Source organism: Macaca mulatta, chromosome 18, assembly GCF_049350105.2.
Source record: "Macaca mulatta isolate MMU2019108-1 chromosome 18, T2T-MMU8v2.0, whole genome shotgun sequence".
NCBI lineage: Eukaryota > Metazoa > Chordata > Mammalia > Primates > Cercopithecidae > Macaca > Macaca mulatta.
Genome location: NC_133423.1, coordinates 67063458 through 67083140, shown reverse-complemented (window position 1 = coordinate 67083140; position 19683 = coordinate 67063458). Strand labels below are relative to the sequence as shown.

General features: G+C 36.8%; 1 protein-coding gene across 5 annotated transcripts in view; it reads right to left on the bottom strand.

Moving 5' to 3' along the window:
* The window catches only part of ZNF521 (zinc finger protein 521), a 292598-nt gene that overhangs the window by 248379 nt on the left and 24536 nt on the right, over window positions 1-19683 (bottom strand). For all 5 annotated transcript variants that reach the window (XM_001097677.5, XM_015121703.3, XM_015121704.3 and 2 more), the window contains one exon: window positions 14336-14515. In XM_001097677.5, the coding sequence (XP_001097677.3) occupies window positions 14336-14515 (180 nt within the window). The remainder of the gene's footprint in view (window positions 1-14335; window positions 14516-19683) is intronic.

Sequence of the window (19683 nt, the reverse complement as noted above, 5' to 3'; positions counted from 1 at the left end):
TGCAGTAACTGGCTCCAACATGGCTTCCAATGATCCCTACCTCCTGGTATTCACGCCTTTGTATAATTCTCTCTCATACACCAGAGTTGATCTGTGCAACCAGTAGACTATGGCAGAAGTAATGTCATGCCACTTCCAGGACAAGGTCATAAAAGACACTGCAGCTCCCATCTTGATGTATCTGTCTCTGCCTGCTGTCTGTCTGTCTGTCTGTCTCTCTCAAAGTACTTATTCTGAGAAAAGCCAATCACCATGTCAAGAGCTACCCTATAGAAAGGCCCTTGCAGTGAAGCCTCCTGACAAGTCTTCGGGCAGAATCCACGCAATTACCCTAAGAAGTGGATACCCCAGGGTGGGTGCAGTGGCTCATGCCTGTAATCCCATCACTTTGGGAGGCCAAGGTGGGTGGGTCACCTGAGGTCAGGAGTTCAAGACTAGCCTGGCCAACATGGCAAAAACCCATTTCTACTAAAAATATAAAAATTATCTGGGCATGATGGTGCATGCCTGTAATCCCAGCTATTCAGGAGGCTGGGGAAGCAGAATAACTTGAACCTGGGAGGCAGAGGTTGCAGTGAGCCGAGATCACACCACTGCACTCCAGCCTGGGCAACAGAGCAAGACTCCATTTCAAAAAAAAAAAGAGTGGATACTCCAGCCCCGTCGAGGCCACCAGGTAACTGTAGCCCTGATTGACACCTTGATGGCAACCTCATAAGAAACTCTGGATCAGGATCTCCGGGAAAAGCTGCTGCCAAACTCCTGACCTATAGAAACTTTGAGAAAATACATGCCTGTTGTTTTTATACAAAATAACTAATACATTCTTATTCTCTCATTAATTCTCCATCTTACACATTTTCTATGGCTTAAAATTGCCCAGCAGATTCTATGCTGCTTCACACCTCTTTCCCATTCTTTCTCTTCTGTCGACCTGAAGCACCTCTTTCCCTTTCTTGGCCTGGCTAACTCTCGCTCATCACTAAAGATATCATGTGCTCCAGGAAACCACTGCGATGTGCCAAGTTGGCCTTAATGACACCCTCCAAAATTATTTTTTTTCCCAGAATATCCTGGAACCCGTATTCCCAGGATTTATTGGTCAAAGAGTAGGATCTTAACAGATGTTTATTGAACCGAATTGTTGATAAATGCACAGTGGTATTGGGAAAACACACTACTGGGAGGTGCTATTCATTTCACTACTTGTGGATGGTCTTCTTAGTGTAGCAAGAAATGGTGCCATACACTTCACATTTTATTAAGCCATACTGCAATATCTACTCCATATAATAATATTTATATTATTAAGCACTTGTCAGTTGTAGTCTGGTGTTCATAAGAAGAAAGCTATCACTATATAGCTGTCAGGCACCAACTTAAGTTCCATCTGTGAGTGACCATTAGCGAAAGTTAAAGCAAAGCATGGTTCTTTGCTCTTTTGCTAGGCACTGGGACTAATGAATTGCAAAGGGCAGGCAGACTGCTTGCAGAAGGAAGTTAGCGGTAATGGAAGGAGGCAGAAATTAACTGGGGGAAGGGGATGCTGTGTTCATCTAATCTGCTTCATAACCATCGCTTCAAGCCAAGTGACAAAATAGTATCAATAACGCCAAGAGAAGCTCCGCTTGGGCTTCTGCAGGCCACAGAAGGGGATGGTAAGAAATGATTGAGGTTAGAAGATGGTATTCTTTCTCCCAACAGGGAGACACTTTGCTGGAAAAACAAAAGAAATGAACAAATCAATGGACTAAGGCTTGTGCCCAAAACCTATGGCCTTGGAAAAGGAAGAAAAGCAAAAAAAAGAGGGGTAGAAAAGTATAGAAAACTATTCAGAACAAGAGGAACAAAGAAGCAACTCAAATATGAGATCCACATAAAATTGTAAATCTTTCCCTTTAAATGCATAATATATAAAATATTGAATATAAATATTAAATCAGATCTTACAGCCACAAGACATGGCTTTTTAATAACCAGCATAAAACACTGGTGAAAAGCAAATACTTTGCATCGAAAATAAAATTAGGTATAAGAAATATTAAGTATATAATAGATTTGACAGATTTCTTTTTAAAAAGATTATAAAAGCATTCTCAAGAGTCTGTCAACCTGATAATTTAATTATGAGGGGGAACAGTTTTATAAAATAGAAAAAGTTAAGTTTAAAGGCAATCTGAGTAATAAAAATATACACCTTAAATAATTCATAAATTAAATGGAAAAACGTTTTGTTGGTACAAGCAAAAAATATATCTTAGTGTTTGAATGTATAATAGTGTTTTTTCTAAAACAATATTTCTTTCAAATTTTTTTAACAATGACAATCTTTTCTATAAGTCTATTTTGCAAGAATGATAGAGATAGTTAAATTGATGGCTGCTCTTACTTTTATTTTCTGCTTTTATAACCAGCTCCTAGTTCACAAGAGATCTGAATATCTACCTTCTATTCTAGTATCTCCTACAGCAGAAAACCAAGAGGTCTGAGGTCATCAAAATGGGCACAACTCCAAGAAAGCCACACAAGATGGATGAGTCTTCATTACATAGATAAACTGACATTAAAATCAACATTCCTCAAGACTAATTGGAATTTTTACTTGAAAAGCAGGTCACTGTACATGCCTACTATACACATACTAATATTAACTATGCATTTAAAGGCTGAAGTTAATGAAGCTCATGGCCCCAAACATCCTGTCTACGTTTTTATTTAGTCACCAGGGGGAGCTAATTCTGCTCCGTGAGTAGGTAGAGTCTAAGAGTCAGATTTAAAACAAAACAAAACAAAACAAAAGGGGGCGGAGATTAAATTGATGTGGTATTAAATATATTTCATGTATGATACAGTGTCCATAAGGCAAATATATTATACATACAAAGAAAACAAAAGAGAATAGGTATATACCCTTTCTTGTTAAGTTAGAAAACAAGAATGAGAGCCATCAATTAATAGAATATTGCCATGTTTAATAGAAGACCTACATACACCCAATCTCTTATGATTGTCTTTGGTCCTATTGGGTTCTTACTCACCCTTCAGATTTTGAACATTTGCCCATTTGTTGCATTGACCCTGTTATTTTCTTGGTTTGAAGCACTATGATTCTACATTCTAACAGCTAATCTTTTGCTCAAAAATAACCCATATAATTACATTATAATTATATTGAAATGAATGTTTCCTTACCCTTTTGCTTCAAATATTTTCTTCTGTTCCAAATATATTTTTTTAGCACTTTTAATGTGTGTTCAAAGAGTTCTGCCCAATAATCTACTTAAATTCATTCTACAATTCACCCAGGAGACACAATCCCTTTAAACTTTGAGAAGCTCCAGTTGGAACAAAGATGGGGAAAGGGTTCAGAGTTTGTGGAATAATCACCTCTAATCGATCAATTTCCCCTGAAGGTAAAACCGAAAGAAAGGAGGAGTGAAGAGTTCCAGTCCAATTCCTTGAAGTTTAAAGGAACTAAGCCCTGAGGCACAGTGTAGAATGATTCCTGCCTTCCCCTCCCAAGACCTATTAAGAGGTCATAGATCTCTGTGACATTGCTACCATTCCCTAAAGACAAGATCCCCAGACATAGACTTAGCACAAAGAGAAGGGTGTGGAAATAGTCTACTTTTAGCAGCTTTTTGAGTAACCCACTCCTTATAAAAGGAAACAGATAAAGGTCACGAGCATCTTAAGTAGAGAACATGAAAAACAACATGAGTCAAGCAAAAATGTAAAAAAAAAAAAAAAAAATTCAACATTTTATCATGTTTTATCACGTTGAATTTCACATTTGAAAACAGGTTAAATGTGGCAGAGCCCTTATGTGCATACAACTGTATCTAAATAGCTAAACATTGGTGCTTACGAGATAGACCAAATAAATGACTGCAGAGGGCCTAAGAAATAGTGGGTCTCTTTTAATTCCTCTTCCCCACAAAAGAGACCACACTGTCTCCACATCCCAAATACAGCCCTTCATTTATAATTTTTATACTTCTCCACAGGGACAAACTGACAGCTTTAATTACCATCAATGACCATCAAGGACATGGGAGAAATTCTTGAAGATATTCTCCCATGGCTTGTGTTCTTGACATTTTATTTACAATTTTTGGCAAATGAATCCTGAAACCACACAGTTAGATCATTATATATTCATTATTAATTATACAACTAAGGCAAAACAATTTATATAAAATGGCTGTGGTTCTGCAGACATCCAAAGGTAACATTTTCTTATATACAGACAAATAATGCTAATTTTCTTCTTGAATTCCATTCATTTCAAAAGAGTAATTTTTAAAAACTCAAATTAGTCAAGAAACAGGTGATTTATGAATACTGTTACAACTAATATAAGATATTCTCCACTTAGGTTTTACTTGTAAAAATTAAAGTGAATACACCCATTTATTTTCAATTTCTAGGAGATTACATCCTTCAAGAACTTTTCATTCATAATCAGTAGCTTTCTTATGAATCACAAGTTATCCAAGCAGGCTAAAAGTAAAAATACCTAATAAAATATGGATATCAAAATTACAGAGAAATATTTCTTACATTACCCTTTCAAAATCCAAACTTAATTTTAGTAAGTTAATTAATGTAATAGATCATCACTTATACTGGGAAAACACATTCATCAGTACAGGCAGTCCTTTCATAAATCCCAATTACAATACTCACAAGCATTCAAAGAGCTTTCAGAAAATAACAGATCTAAAAATAATTATTTCATATCCATGTTTTGGTAGCAAATTTTACAAATTTTACAAATTTACAAATTTTACAATTTTACAAATTTTACAAATTTACAAATTTTACAATTTTACAAATCAAAAAGAGAATGGCAGACCAGGTCCTAATATTCAAAAAATTCTGCTGCAGCAAAATTGATGTGAAAATAACAAAGCTTCTATACTAGGTAATGATTGAACTGACCCTACCTCCAAAACTGGAAGAGGAAGCGTACTCAGCCTACAGTTCAGAAGTCGGAACCAACTATGGATGATCACTTTGTGTTTGGTAACTGCATGGAGGAACTCGGTCGGAGCCCTAACAGTTGAACAAAGTGACACACTCAGCCCCACCACTTTCTCTAAAACTGAGAGGAGCAAAGATTTGGTGAGCTTTTTTTTAACCTCATGAAATAAGTGATAGTCAAGAACAATGGTCTCTAAAGTACAGGGTACATTATCCTGCAGGAGAGAGGATACTCTGAATAGTTAGAAACCAATCAGAACAGACACTAATCAGAAACAGCCATCCAGGTAGTAACCAGACTTTCCTGAGAGCAAGGAGATAAACAGTACTCCAGTCAGCTGGGTGGGCCGGCTTCTCCAGCCCCTTTCATCCCATCTCATACTAATGCAGTCTACGGTGTCCAGCAAAGCGGACTTATGGATCAGCATATTTAATTTTAACTAATCTAATTCATGCAAAATCCTCAAACTGTGATAACTGATTCTAAAAGTTTTCTGCACAAGTATACATATGTAACAAACCTGCACGTTATGCACATGTACCCTACAACTTAAAGTATAATAATAATAATAAATAAATTAAAAAAAAAAAAAAAGGTTTCCCTACTCCAAAGTCATAAATAAAATTTCCCATACTTTTACTTAAAAATTTAAAAAAAAAAAAAAAAAACAGTTTTCTGCAAAAAAAACTGCAGGATATTGATAGTCAAGCACAAGTAATCAACAAGAAAACGGCAAATCTGGCCCTTCCACACCAAGTAAAAGCTCCTTGTCACCTACCATACGAAAGGGAAAGGGGAGGGGAAAAACAGTTTTATCAGAGCTGACTGGAAGTTGGCAAAACAAAAGCACAGAAGTGAGATTATCAGGAAAGTTCTTTGAAATATGAACTTATACCCACCATTGATAACAACCTCATGGGAAAGAGTTAACATACATTCTCTCTGGAGGTTTTGTGAAGTATTTTTTCAGTTTTAACAGCCATTAAAATGAATTACCAAAATAAACAAACATGGACCAGGACTTCAAAATAACATAAAATTATTTTTAAACTCTGTTTACTTCATCTTTACCTCATTTTTTAATTTCTATTTTTCTGAATGTTGTATAATGCATGTATATATGTAATGTATTAGTAAATACATATTATGACAGTGCATTTAGAAATCACTAGTCTGAAAGTAAAATACATATAGAGATGGACTGGAGAATGGAATCTATGGAGGCCATGAAACTGCATTTTTGGGGGCTTAGGGAGATTTGGAGAATGAAGTAGGCTAAAAACAGACATATTTTAGGTACAAAATGAGGAACTGATCAAAATGGAAGGAAACAGGAAAATAAAACTTATAGTGCCTTAAGCCTAATATAGAAACAGATAAATTAATAACATATAAATGATTAATAACAAACTATGAATAATGAATTAATATAGAAATTAATATAGAAATATGCAAATAAAACTTACAATGCCTTAAGCCTAATTAATATGAACTAAAAAGTTAAAATATCACATTTATTTCATGTAATTTATTTCAACTAATGGTTTGATAAGGAAAACAGCAAAAAAAGGGTTCTAAGCAGTTTCAATCTGCTTTTACGAAAACGATGCTTCATTCTGTAAACTACTCATCTCCCTTATTCCCACTGCCAACAGAACTAGCTGTTAGAGCACTTTATTGTTCATTGGAATGAACCAGTCTTTAATTCGCCACAACAATATGACACATGTATACTCACTTTCACATTAAAAAAAATTATTTGGTCAAATAATAAGGATATTCCAGATGTGTAGAAGTTTTCAGCTCACAAAAATTGTATGAAGCTTCCAGGAAGTTTCATAAGATTTAAATCAAAATTAAACGGACGTACTACTTTACACTGATGAACAACATCCACTCATCAATTCAGTTCATTTTCCTAAAAAATGTGAACAGGAAGAATATTTGTAAAGAAGCCACAACCCTGGGTAGGGCTTTATACATCTGGTCTACAAATATGTTCCCCAAAACTACAGCAGAATTACTACCACACGTATTTCTACACACTCATCTACCAATAGTATAGACCAGAGGGTTAAGAACTAATACAATGCTATTTAGTTTTTTCTGCAATTACGCCCAGGCAATTCACATTAATGATGTGAAAGAACACTTAACAGACAACTCAAGTTTGCAAATTAGCAGGAGAGAAGAGAAAAATGACTCAGAACAACAAGCACAGAGTATTACCAATGCACTTTACACATTTATCCTGTTAAGTGTAGCTTAGTTTTGATGATTTACAATGCTAGTTCTTACTCAGTTTTGTAAGCATAACAAAGTCTCTGTAATCTCAGCCTTCCCCATAGCACCCTGCTATTAAATCTTTGTTGAGCAGTGTGATGAGACCCCTCTGGCTTCCAGCCCTCCCCACCCCCTGAGGGAATTGGCAAGAAATGATAGGGTTTGTGGATTAGTAAAATGAGAGGTTCTCTGTGCTTTTCCTTCTTTAAATATATATTTTGATAATCTGTCTTCTGCATCAGAGAGTCCCAACAGCATTAGAGTGTTGATTCCCCTGCCTTCCTAGCCTCCAGGAAAAAGACAGCAAGGCTGGGGCAAGACAGGTGGTTTCCATGAATTGCTAAAATCGAAGAGAGGGATTTAATTTTTTCTTTCACCTTTCCCCCTATTCCTTCAAGCAGGGAGGATACATAACTTACTTATACATGTTGGACTGTAGAATCCAGGAAAATTGCACCATGAGACAAACGAGAAAGAACTCATCTGTGAGTGTCACCACATCCTTTGCTATCTTCAGGGACTGTTCTGTTCTTTCTTAGATCAAGGATGCTTGTCCAGAAAACTGTCCACATTCTAGAATACCCTCTCAGTGACAGACTCCATGAGCTGTGTGTGACACTCGCATTTTCTTTATCCCTGCAGGATCCACTGTCTAACCTTTCAGTCCACATGGACAGCTAATCATTATTTGACCTGGCACATAATCTTATAGCTGACCTTCAAATCTGGGTCTAGAATTGATCATCTTGTTCTTCTGTATTTGACCTTCATCTCCAAAGGCTTGGTCTGGCCTTGGCTCAGTTTCAAGACTTTTGATATGGAGTGAATAGGTTTTCATCAAGGCAGGCTCTCCAAGGAATGTGCGTCACCCTTGGGGATGAAAGTCACCAAAGGAACAGATCTTAAGTTACCAAGAAAACCCTCAGTTAAAAGAAGGGAAGAAACTAAGGCAGGGTTTCTATGGCTCTCTCATAACAGAACTACCCTGAGTAACCCACACAGGCATCAGAACATAGAATATATCCCCAACAAGTTGTAAGATAGCTTTCACTTCTAATCGTACTCTATAATTAACCCTCTAGCACACTGCTCAGGATTCCCTCTTGCTTTACACAGATTGTTCAGCAAAAAGTCTTCAGGCAATGGTCTAGCTGGGTAGGGCCAAACACGTCAGGAATGACTTCAAGATTAATAGAAGGGAATCCACAAGGAACAAAGAATAAATTGAGAAAGCGGCAAGATAAGACCACAGAACAGGCGGGGAGAAAGGAAAGGAGAAAATATGGACAAGGAAATTAAGAATCTTAGAGAAAGGGCCGGAATTAGAGGAAAATCAGCAAAGATGCAAATAGGGCTGAATGAAGTTAGGCAAAACGAATTTAAAAAAAAATAAAAAAAACACAAGGAAAGAAAAAAGTAATAAAACCAAGAGGCAAAAAAAGAATGTATATATAAAAATACCTTCCTTTGCTAAATGCAGCACTTTGTCAGCCGGGGGGTAAGGGGTGGGGAAGCAGCAAAGAGAGTGAATTCAAGCAGTAGGAAGCAAACACTGGAACTGTCAGACCTCCCAACTTAGACTAAAAGGCTCTAACCAAGCAAGAAGGCAAAAGCATCACATTACTTTTTTAATTAAAATGCTTTCAAGTGTCTTTAATCTTTTCCAGATCAGACTGGAGGGTAACCTTCAGCCAACTCAAGCTTCAACATTAACACCTTCAACAAACGTGGATCATTCCTGACTTCGTTTCTCCCTTTTTTTTTTTTTTTTTTTTTTGCTTCCTCCTTGGCCTCCACTTCTACTTTGCCTCCCGAATATACCACCATCCCAAAGAAATCATCCTGAACAACAATCAACAGGAAAATAAAATCCATCAGATGACAAGTAAGACTCTAGTTTTTTTTGGTTTGGTTGTTTGTTTTTTTTTTTTTTTCTTTTTTTTGAGACAGAGTTTCACTCTTGTCGCCTAGGCTAGAGTGCTATGACACGATATTAGCTCACTGCAAGCTCCGCCTCCTGGGTTCAAGTGATCCTCCTGCCTCAGCCTCCCAAGTAGCTGTGACTACAGGCGTGTGCCACTATGCCCTGCTAACTTTTTTGTATTGTTAGTAGAGACGGGGTTTCACCATTTTGGCCAGGCTAGTCTCAATCTCCTGCCCACCTCAACCTCCCAAAGTGCTGGGATCACAGACAGGAGCCACCACGCACAGCCTCTTCTTTTCTACCTTTGACTAACCTCTGTAGTATGTGACCACAGAACAGATTCCCTACTTTCAGAAAGCTTCAGACCAAAATAAACCAAACATTTTATCAGTTTTTTAAAAAAATTTAACTCATAATCTTTGCCATACCATGTGTGGACACTTCAGCACTTCCTGCACAGATATTATTAAAGTTGTATGAGACAGAAATAATGCCTTTTGCTTCGATTCAATTTCATAGAGCTGAACATAAGAATAACTATAGCGCAGACACTCAGTAAAAATTAACTATTCATTAAGTAGAACTTGAAGGTTGTTTTCTAAATTATATGAATTTTAAAATAACTTTTAACATGAGAGAGGACCCACTCTTACCAAAGACAGGATTTCTTGCTAGATTAATACTCACTGCCATGTCAGTCCAGTGGGCATGCTGAAGTTCCCACGCCTTTATCCTAATGTTAGGGCTGATTCTACATGAGCAAAGCTTTGTTTAAAGCACCAGGTATTCTACTGAAAATGGCATCTTACTAATTATCTGCATTTAATGGGATTTTCCCAAAATGATATGTTCTAGGAAAAATACACCTTAAATGAAGCCAATTAAATATATATGAGCTAGAAAATCCACAAAAAATACCAATAAATGCCCAACAGAATGTCAAAATTAAAGATGGACAATATAAAAGTTAGCAAGCACGTACGACAACCAGAACTCTCATCTATTGCTGGTGGGAGTGTAAATGGCACAATCATTCTGAAAAGGGGTTTAGAAGTTTCTAATAGAGATTAACTATATCATATCTCATGCCCTTCACCCAATGACCCAGCAATTCTATTCCTAATGAGAGAAATAAAACATAGGTCCACAAAAAGATCCATATAGAAGGTTGACTATTATGAATTTTACTCATAATAGTCAAAAACTAAAAATAATCAAAGTATCCACTAACAAGAGAATGTAAAACAAATAATGGTAGTTCATATAATGGAATCTTACACAGCAATAAAAAGAAACACACTACTTATATACACAACAGTATGAATGGATCTCATAGACATCATGCTGAACAAAAGAAGCTGGACACACTAAAAAAGGGCGCACGCCGTATAATTTCATTTATAAGAAGTTCTAGAATAGGTAAAATGGATCTATAGTTAAAACAACTCAAAAACTGGTTACTTCCAGTGGGGCATTATTGATCAGAAAGAAGCATGAGGGAACTTTCTGAAACGAAATTATATCTTAAGAAGGGCGTGTCACATAGGTGTATTTATTTTGCCAAAGTTCACCAAATTGTATACTTATAATTTATGAATTTCACTCTATGTAAATGTTGCACTAAAAATTATAGCATTAACAATTATAAACAAATATTAAACTCAGTTTGCCTATCATGGTGGTATCAGTAAACAATTTTGAAACCACTTACTGTATATTCTAGGCTCAAGCAAATGAGTGAACACATTACTAAGGATAACGGAAGCCAGGTTTCTGTCTGTTAAAGAAGGCAGTGAGATACACAAAGGAGAAAGACTAGGATATACCTGAGGTACTGAATTGAATGGGAGGTATCAGTATGAACACACGGTTTTTTTATTGGGTAGAGAAAAATACACGTATGTGTATATACTTGTATATGGGTGAATCTTATGAATTATATTATATGTGTATTATATATTATAGTAAGTATGCATGTACATTTCCTACTTCTGTCTACTGAGGTCTATAAGTAATGGTATACTTATAGCACTGACTATACATAGTATCCATATCTTGGTTTCTAAATACCTTTGTCCTCATAAAGAACCAGCAGAAAGAAAAGAAAAAAGAAAAGAAAAAGAAAAGAAAATTGCTGGCTGATTGCAGGACTAGGACAAGAAAAGACCATGATGATAATGGAGCATCAATTTGCACCAGAAACTAAAGTTCTCAAACAATGATGGAGGCATATTAAACACATACAGGATCCTGTTTGAAGGGACTCCTATTGGCTAGATCTATGGCAATCTGGGTATCAATACAATGAGAGTAATGAATTATGACTGACTGAATAAAATAAAAACCCAAAAGATGACGGTAACATGAATATACAAATAAATGAATAAGAAAGAATATTACAGTAGGCTAACACATAGATAAATTATGAACTTGCAATAGACCTAAAAACAGTGAGTATGGCTGAGCACAGTGGCTCACGCCTATAATCCCAACACTTTGGGAGGCCAAGGCAGGCGGATCACTTGAGGCCAAGAGTTCGAGACCAGCCTGGCCAACACAGCAAAACCCTGTCTCTACTGAAAAGTACAAAAAGTTAGCTGGGCATGGTGGTGTGCACCTGTAGTCCCAGCTACTTGGGAGGCTAAGGCAGGAGAATCACTTGAACCCAGGAGGCAGAGGTTGCAGTGAGCCGAGATCGTGCCACTGCACTCCAGCTTGGGCAATAGAGCAAGACTCCATCTCAAAAAAAAAAAAAAAAAAAAAAAGTAGGTAAACAAAACATTTTATGAAGTGTAGATATTTATATAGTTTCAAAGTTATCTTCCCACAAATTATTAACCATGGAGAAAGAGAAAATGGTAACTTTATAATGGAAACTGTTGGCAGACACCACCTTAAACAAATATTCAATGTTAACATCATCAACATCGTAACAAACTAACATCATGTACTTCCCGATCTGATGCACTGAGAAGGATGCCTATCACTTCTTTGGTGATTCTGGCTTCTTTGGAGCCTGAATACTACAGGAGCCTATGTAACCTGAATTTAATCCTTGGGAAACATCAGACAAACCCAAATGGATGGGTATTCTGTAAACTAACTGGTAGCTTCTCTTCAAAAATGTCATAGTCAGGAAAGGCAAAGAGAGGCTCAGAGAACATTCCAGGTTAAAGGAGGTAAAAGAGATGACAGTTAAATGTTATGCGTGATCCTGAATCCTGGATGAGGGGAAAAAATAGCTACCAAGGACATTATTAAAACAACTGCTGAAATTTAAATATGGATTGTGAATTAGATAGTAGTATCTATTTGTATTAAACGTTAACTTTTTTTTTTTGAGACGGAGTTTCATTCTTGTTGCCCAGGCTGGAGTGCAATGGCATGATCTCGACTCACTGCAACCTATGCCTCCCGGGTTCTAGCAACTCTCCTGCCTTAGCCTCCTGAGTAGTTGAGATTACAGGCCCACGCCACCACACCTGGCTAATTTTTATTTTTAGTAGAGATGGGGTTTCACCATGTTGGTCAGGCTGGTCTTGAACTCCTGACCTCAGATTATCCACCTGCTTCGGCCTCCCTAGGATTACAGGTGTGAGCCACCACACCTGGCCTAAAGACTAACCTCAGTTTCAGTAAGTATACTATAGATATGTAAGAGAATAGATTTGTGCTTCAGAAATACAAAGGATGTATTTATAGAGGTGTGATGTCTCCAACTTTCTCTCAAATGATTAAGAAAGAAATGCTATAGGAGAGAGAAAAAGAGAATAATAAAGTAAATGGAGAAAAATGTAAGCAACTGGTGAATCAGATAAATGATACGGAAGTTCCTTATATCCATTTTCTAAGTTTTCTGTATGTTTGGAATTGTATCAAAATAAAAGTTGCTCCCTAGAAGCATATATAAACTGTAAAATATATATGTATGGCCAATATTTATATAAGCAACATCGATTCTCAAACTTTAGTTCCAGAAAATGTTTATGGGTTTTCTGAAAGGAAGATGATTCTGGGGCCTAATAAACTTGCTCACTGCAATCCCTTTTTGAAGAGAACAGCCACAAGGCACTTTTAATAAAGAAGTCTATTTAATGGATTTAATCCAACATTCCACAATAATCCGTTCAGAAAACCTTGTTAAAATAGAATACACTTTAAAATCTTATAAAAATATGAATATGCTATGGAAAACAGAGAACCACTTGTCCAGTGAACACATTTCCCATACTCGCTTAATCGAAGAAAGATTTGTGCTGGGAAAATAAGAGGCGGAGACAGAGAGACACACACATACACACACAAAGGAGTGGCATCAGCTTCAAACAGGAAGGGTGGAATGATGTGTGTCTTACCGACTTCTATGTAAAATGCCCTACCCAGGCTCATAGAATGCGTTCTTGTAGGATATATTTTAAAGGGGGTAGATATTTGGTAAACTGAGTCCCAGTTTTATTTAGCCATTACATCAAACATGCTATGCAACATGTTGCTTTAAATATGTCTCTTCCAAGGAACTGCATAGCAGAATAACTTCCCAGCCTTAATGAGCACCTACTATAGGCCAGGTATTGTGCTAGGCTTAGATAATGCAAGAACGAATAAGACACAATTTCAGCCATCCATGAGCTTCCAGTCTAACGAGTGAGATGGAAAAATGAACATACCCAGTGAGAACTGTGGTGCTCAAGGATAAGCATTAAACTTTATGGGAACACAAAACAACGTGGCTAACTCAGGCAGAGGGTGATCAGAAAGGTTTCCTTCAGGAAATGTTATCTAAGCTAACATGTTCCTTTCTCATGCTGTCTTTGAAAAGGTATGCAAAGGATTTTTAAAATATATTAGTCATCCAATATTCACGTTCTGCTCCTAAATGGCATCATGTAAAAAAAATTAAAAAAGAAAATACACTCATTAGCTCTTAACATGTAGGTGCATTTCAAAATCTAAGAGGGCTGTGACACTGAGGTTACCCCAAACAGCCACCTCAGAATTCTTTCAAAAGCACCTCTAGACTTAGCTAGGTATTCAAGTGTAGCAATAAAATAATTTGAAGAGAAAAACACATAAAGGAACAAACTGAAAAAATCAGAAATAGAACAGTACAAGAAGACAAAAAAGTGGTAAGTATTGTTTACCTGTCAGTTGACATTGATTAATCTTGTGTTCTGTGATATCGCTCAGCGATTCAAACACCTGGAGGCAGCTGTCACAGCTGTGCACAGCCTCGTCTTCCAACTCCTCCCCGTCTTCCGGCCTCTTCTTACAATCTAGCGCCTCTCCATCTTCAGTCTTGTCTTCAAGTTTACAGTTGGGGTCTGAAAAAAAATCAACACTGTAAGTATGGGGTTTAAAGACAGGTTCTTTTAAAGTAACGTTTAATCTTCTTGCTACCAAAAACGGAAACACCATTTTCCTTGAAGCTGCAATAGGAGGGCTTCATTGCAGATTTTATTACAGACGAATCAAAAGTGAGCCTCTCCTAAAATTATTCAGTTAGTGATCATCAAAGGCCTTCTTCCCTTTCCCCACCATGTAGCCCTTTTCCTATCTCTCCCATCAAATCACTCGTCTACTCCTAAGATTGACTTTGCCATTTTTTTTCATAGCCTTTTAGTTTTTGCTTAAAAGAGAGAGATAAATCACTTTTAAAATTAAACAGTCTCCAATGCAAAAGAAAAAAAAAAAAAAACCCACTGTGATTAAGAATGAACTCTTTTTCTGCTAAATATACTCTTTCGTGGGAAATTACCAGAATTAGCCAAAAGTCTAGAATAAGCTAAGGTAATCACCATAGGCACAAAATTGACCTTTACTTATAAACTGGTCAAAACACACAGCTACTCCATTATTTGTTAGACACTGATAGCAAAATAAGCTGTATCACATAGCAAAAACATTCTTACAAATGCAAACTCAAGTGTAAATGTATGTCTCTTGTTTTCAAAATTATCCAAAAAAGTGAAATAAGATATATGAAAAGCAATTATAAATAATAATGAAGTCAACAACTTGAGTTGGCATTACTAGCATTGAAAAACTAAATGTTGTGAAAATTAAAAATAGTTCCATTTTAACCCTAAAAATGATACACAAACAGCAAGGAGAGGTGCGGGAGTACAGGGAGAAAAAAGCACGTGGAATGCTTTTACTTAGAGCTCAATAAATGCTTTTTGATTAGTGACGCTGTCCTTTGACTAAATTCCTCCCAAAGAGGGAGGGAGAAAGGAACCATGGGGAGGGGGCAGAAGAGTATCTCTTTGGGGGAAATTAAGATAATAGGGTAATACAATCAGTGACTGAATTTATGGGTCACTGATTTCCAGTAGCAAAAAGTCCTCCAAACTCATAAATAAACTATATCTCAAAATACAGTAAAATTAAACCAGAGATTTCTATTTTCTATAAGGCTTTGACTAGTCAATGAAATGGTTACAAAAGAACTGTATCAAGACACCTAAGAAATAGGTAAGGCATTATCTGTAGTCACATTTTTATATGACTACAATATTACTTTTAATGGCTACAATAAATATCACAATTTAAATATAAATATAATCAATTTTTTTAAATTTTGCTTTTCAGAGATGGCTCTTACCATGTAGCCCAAGCTGAGGTGCAGTGGCTATTCATAGGCACTATCATAGCTCACTGCAGCCTCCAACTCCTGGTCTCAAGCAATCCTCCTGCCTCAGCCTCCTGAGTAGTTGGGACCACAGGCACACACTGCCATACCCAGCTATTTAATATTTTAAATATCTCATTAAATGCTACAATCAAGAATCCACGGAATCAAAAATAACCAAGTATTTCTCAAAAAAGTCCATAAACGCCACCACACGAATATCCTGCGCTCTGAGATTGTTTTCTGCTATTTTGCACATAGCACGTTTCTACGAATGCTTCTTCTACAAGTCACTTATATTCCCTTTTTTGTCTGGCAGTTGTTCGAGGGCCTTTCTTCACATCTGCAATAAACATAACTATATCACCACCCTTCCAATGATTCACATATGCCAAAATCAACTTATATCACAATGTATCTGATCATCTCTCGGGTTCTTTTAAAAAAAGCAAAATTCCCATCTCAAAGAGCACGTAGTTTTGTTTGTTGGGTTTTTTCAAAAAGAACACACTGTTTAAGTACATTGGTAATTTGGGTTGATTTGCCATCTGGAAAATTATTATCTCAGCATTCTACAGAGTGCCCATTTCAGTATACCAGGATTGAGACTGCTCATTCCTGGGGGAGTAATCACAGGGATTTTGCATTTGTCTTGTACTCTGCCCAGCACAGTTCTATGTCCAGGTGAGTGCTTAGTAAATATTATTTAGTGATGGTGAGAAAGAGAAGGAGAAAAAAATAGAGACTACCTTTAAAAGTCCTTTACTGGTATTTTCTCTGTAAACAGGAACAGACCAGTTACCTCTAAAGTAAAAAACACCCGCATGCCTACATTTTCCAAAGCTGATACTATAGGACCCACCATATTTGGGTTTGCTTCTCTCAAATATTTCATCTGGGGCTACAGATGCAAAAAAAAAAAAAAAATGGCAATGATTCAAAGATCTCCGACAAACTAAAACCAAGTGATGAAATACTGCCAAACTAGACAGCAATTCAGGAAAATAAATAACTGTCCCACCTATGGCAAACTGACCCCCACACCATTAAAACACTTATTGGAAGGCAGCATGTACTCATGAATACTCTTGGTTGTTTAGTATGAGTTTCTAGTTTCTCAAAAAAACTGATAGCACTCAGGGAAATGTGGCTGTTAGGTCTGAATTTCAATATGATTATTTAAATGCTACACATCCAGTTTGCAGACCTGTTTGTTTTTAAATAAGGAGACTCTGTGAATACTTTAAGTACCATACAGAGAAAAACGATAAAAACTCACTTTCCTTATTATTCGAGAATATAGACACGTTCCATGAATCCAGTATCAAAAATACATAGAAGAATGCATGATGGTTTCGCTCTTAAAAGCTGAAGAACTGACCCCAGTCCATGCTTCCAACACTGTGGCTAGTTATTAAAATGAGGGTCATTTTAAGACTAATAAAAAATAGTTTTGCTTCCACTTCTGCATTTACAGATAGAACCCTTCAGGGACTGAAGTCAGTCAAGCTTATTCACTTCTGCTGCAACTTTAGGATGCATGCTCCAGCCAACTGGCGAATTTGTTTTTAGGTCAACACTTAAGAGGGACCCTCTGGGAAGCGGGTTCGATTATAGCCTATGATGCCTTGGTGTAATGAGTACTGGAATCTCAGTCTCTCTCCTTGTAAGATTTTTCCAGCCTCCACTTTCATGAAAAAGTCTTTTTTGCCCATTCAAAAGATGTGTTTATTTGTGCTAGGGGTTTGCATCCCTAATGCCAGTTGATGTAGGAAGATTCTAGAAAGCTTACACTGTCAACCATTTCTTTCCCACAGGTGGCTACACTTCAATAATTGCACATGGACTTAGTGATGTAGTTTTTATAAAGTCCTTTGAGATCCAATCATAAAAAATAATTGTATTACTCTGCTAGCCATTCAAACCTCTGACTTCAGCCTAAGGGGTTATAAATACAAGGTCCACGCCTGTAAGTACTGCCCTGCCCCCAGCACCACTGCAGGAAGGATCATTGTTCTCCCAACTCCATTGTTATGCTATAAATCCACGCAAAGGGTTATATTTTAAAATATCTCCAAACTCTCTACACTGCAACTACAAACTGTGTCATAGCTGCAGGCACCACTTTCTCTCCCCCTACCATAAATGATGGTGCCCAAACATGTTGCATTCAACACAAATGATCTCACCTCCTCAACCAACTTTCCACCTCATCCTCTGAAAAGGGTGCTATGGGACACTGGATTTATATCGTTCTGATTGGATAAAATGCTGAATTTTGGAACACACGCACAATTATTATTACAAAAGTAAGTGGCAGCTTTCTGTTTCCAATTTTGTTAACATTACTTATAAATAGGAATTTAAAAGAAGCATTCTTTTCCCTGATTATGTTCTCTGGCAGGTGGTTCTTTTCTCGGTCTCATCTTCCTCTTCGTAAGAATTGTTATTGCTATAACTTGCTTTAATAAAATTACAACTGTGGGGGAAATGAAAAATTACACTGGCTTAAAAGTGTTGGAGGCAATAAACCCATGGACTTCAATTAATTTCAAGTGTGGGATCAGTTTAAGGCCAAACAGCAGAAATTCTCTTCTGTCCATGTAAAAATGAGGTTTCACCACATTTACTTTTTATAACCTATATAAAAGTCAAGTAAAAGTAATGAATATCTAAAAGCCATCTCAGTGGACTGGCAAAGACTATCTGTATTCTTGAAACTCATCTTACATATTTCTCTCTGTGCAACAAGGATCCCATGCCTGATCAAAGCTAAAATGTCAAACTACTGAGAAAACAGCCCAATTTCCAATCCATTTCACTGCCTCAAAATGGACCTCCTTCCAAGCCACTTTTGCATGGAAAAGCACTGGCAAAAGAAAGAAAAACTAAGAGATCATGTGGTTATAATTATTACCAGGCAAGGAATATTTCTGCAGCTCAGTGGTAAAGTAAAACTCTGTCACTCTCTGCTCCCAATAGTGTCCATCGCAAAACAACTGCCTCATTAAATCTCTGCAGTAAGATTAATATGCCGTAGCTGCACTACATTTATAACTTGGTACTCTATAAAAAGCACATTTAATGGTAAGAGCCAGAGCCTAGATACAAAGTATTACTATAAAAACTTCTGGCAGCAAGTACACAGTGCAGGCCCTCTGTCCCTCTTGCTGGAGATATAAATGAGGCTTTTCCTGGTTAATTCCAAGCATGAAGCTCTACCTTAAAAACCAGAGTCAGTTTTTATGAGAGTGGCAGAAACACAAGATTCTGAGGATGATGTAAATATGAATGCAATAAGATTACTTAACAACTAAGACTGGCAAGAGATGAATGAACCCAAAATACTCTACTTATATACTCATGCAAATTTAAAACTGGACCACTTCCTAACAGTTTGTTCTCTGATCATAGCCAGCTTTTCACCAAATTAAACAGCCATGGCATGAATTACTCAATCTTAAGTCAACCCACACAGTGCCCAGTGAGTTCAAGAAACTACCAACTAAAAAATACATACTACCTGAAAAAAAGTAAGTCTTAGCTTCACTGTGATGACCATGACCTCCAGGATCTTAATAGCCTAAAACTGCCAAAAAAAAAATTAAAGAAAAAGTGGCCCCAACACTACACTGAACTAGTAAAAACAGAGGGTTTTTGAGACTTTAGAAAGCTGCCCGAGAAATAAAAAGGCATTATAACCCATGTCACATATTCAGGAATTCTATGCCAAATAAATAAACAAATAATTTAGATGAATGCATTCCATACCAAAATCTCCCCAAATCACTGCAAATGGTGCATCTCAGGTTAACAACCATCTTGTGCTAAGTGTAATTAACTGTCTAATGATGCTGTATT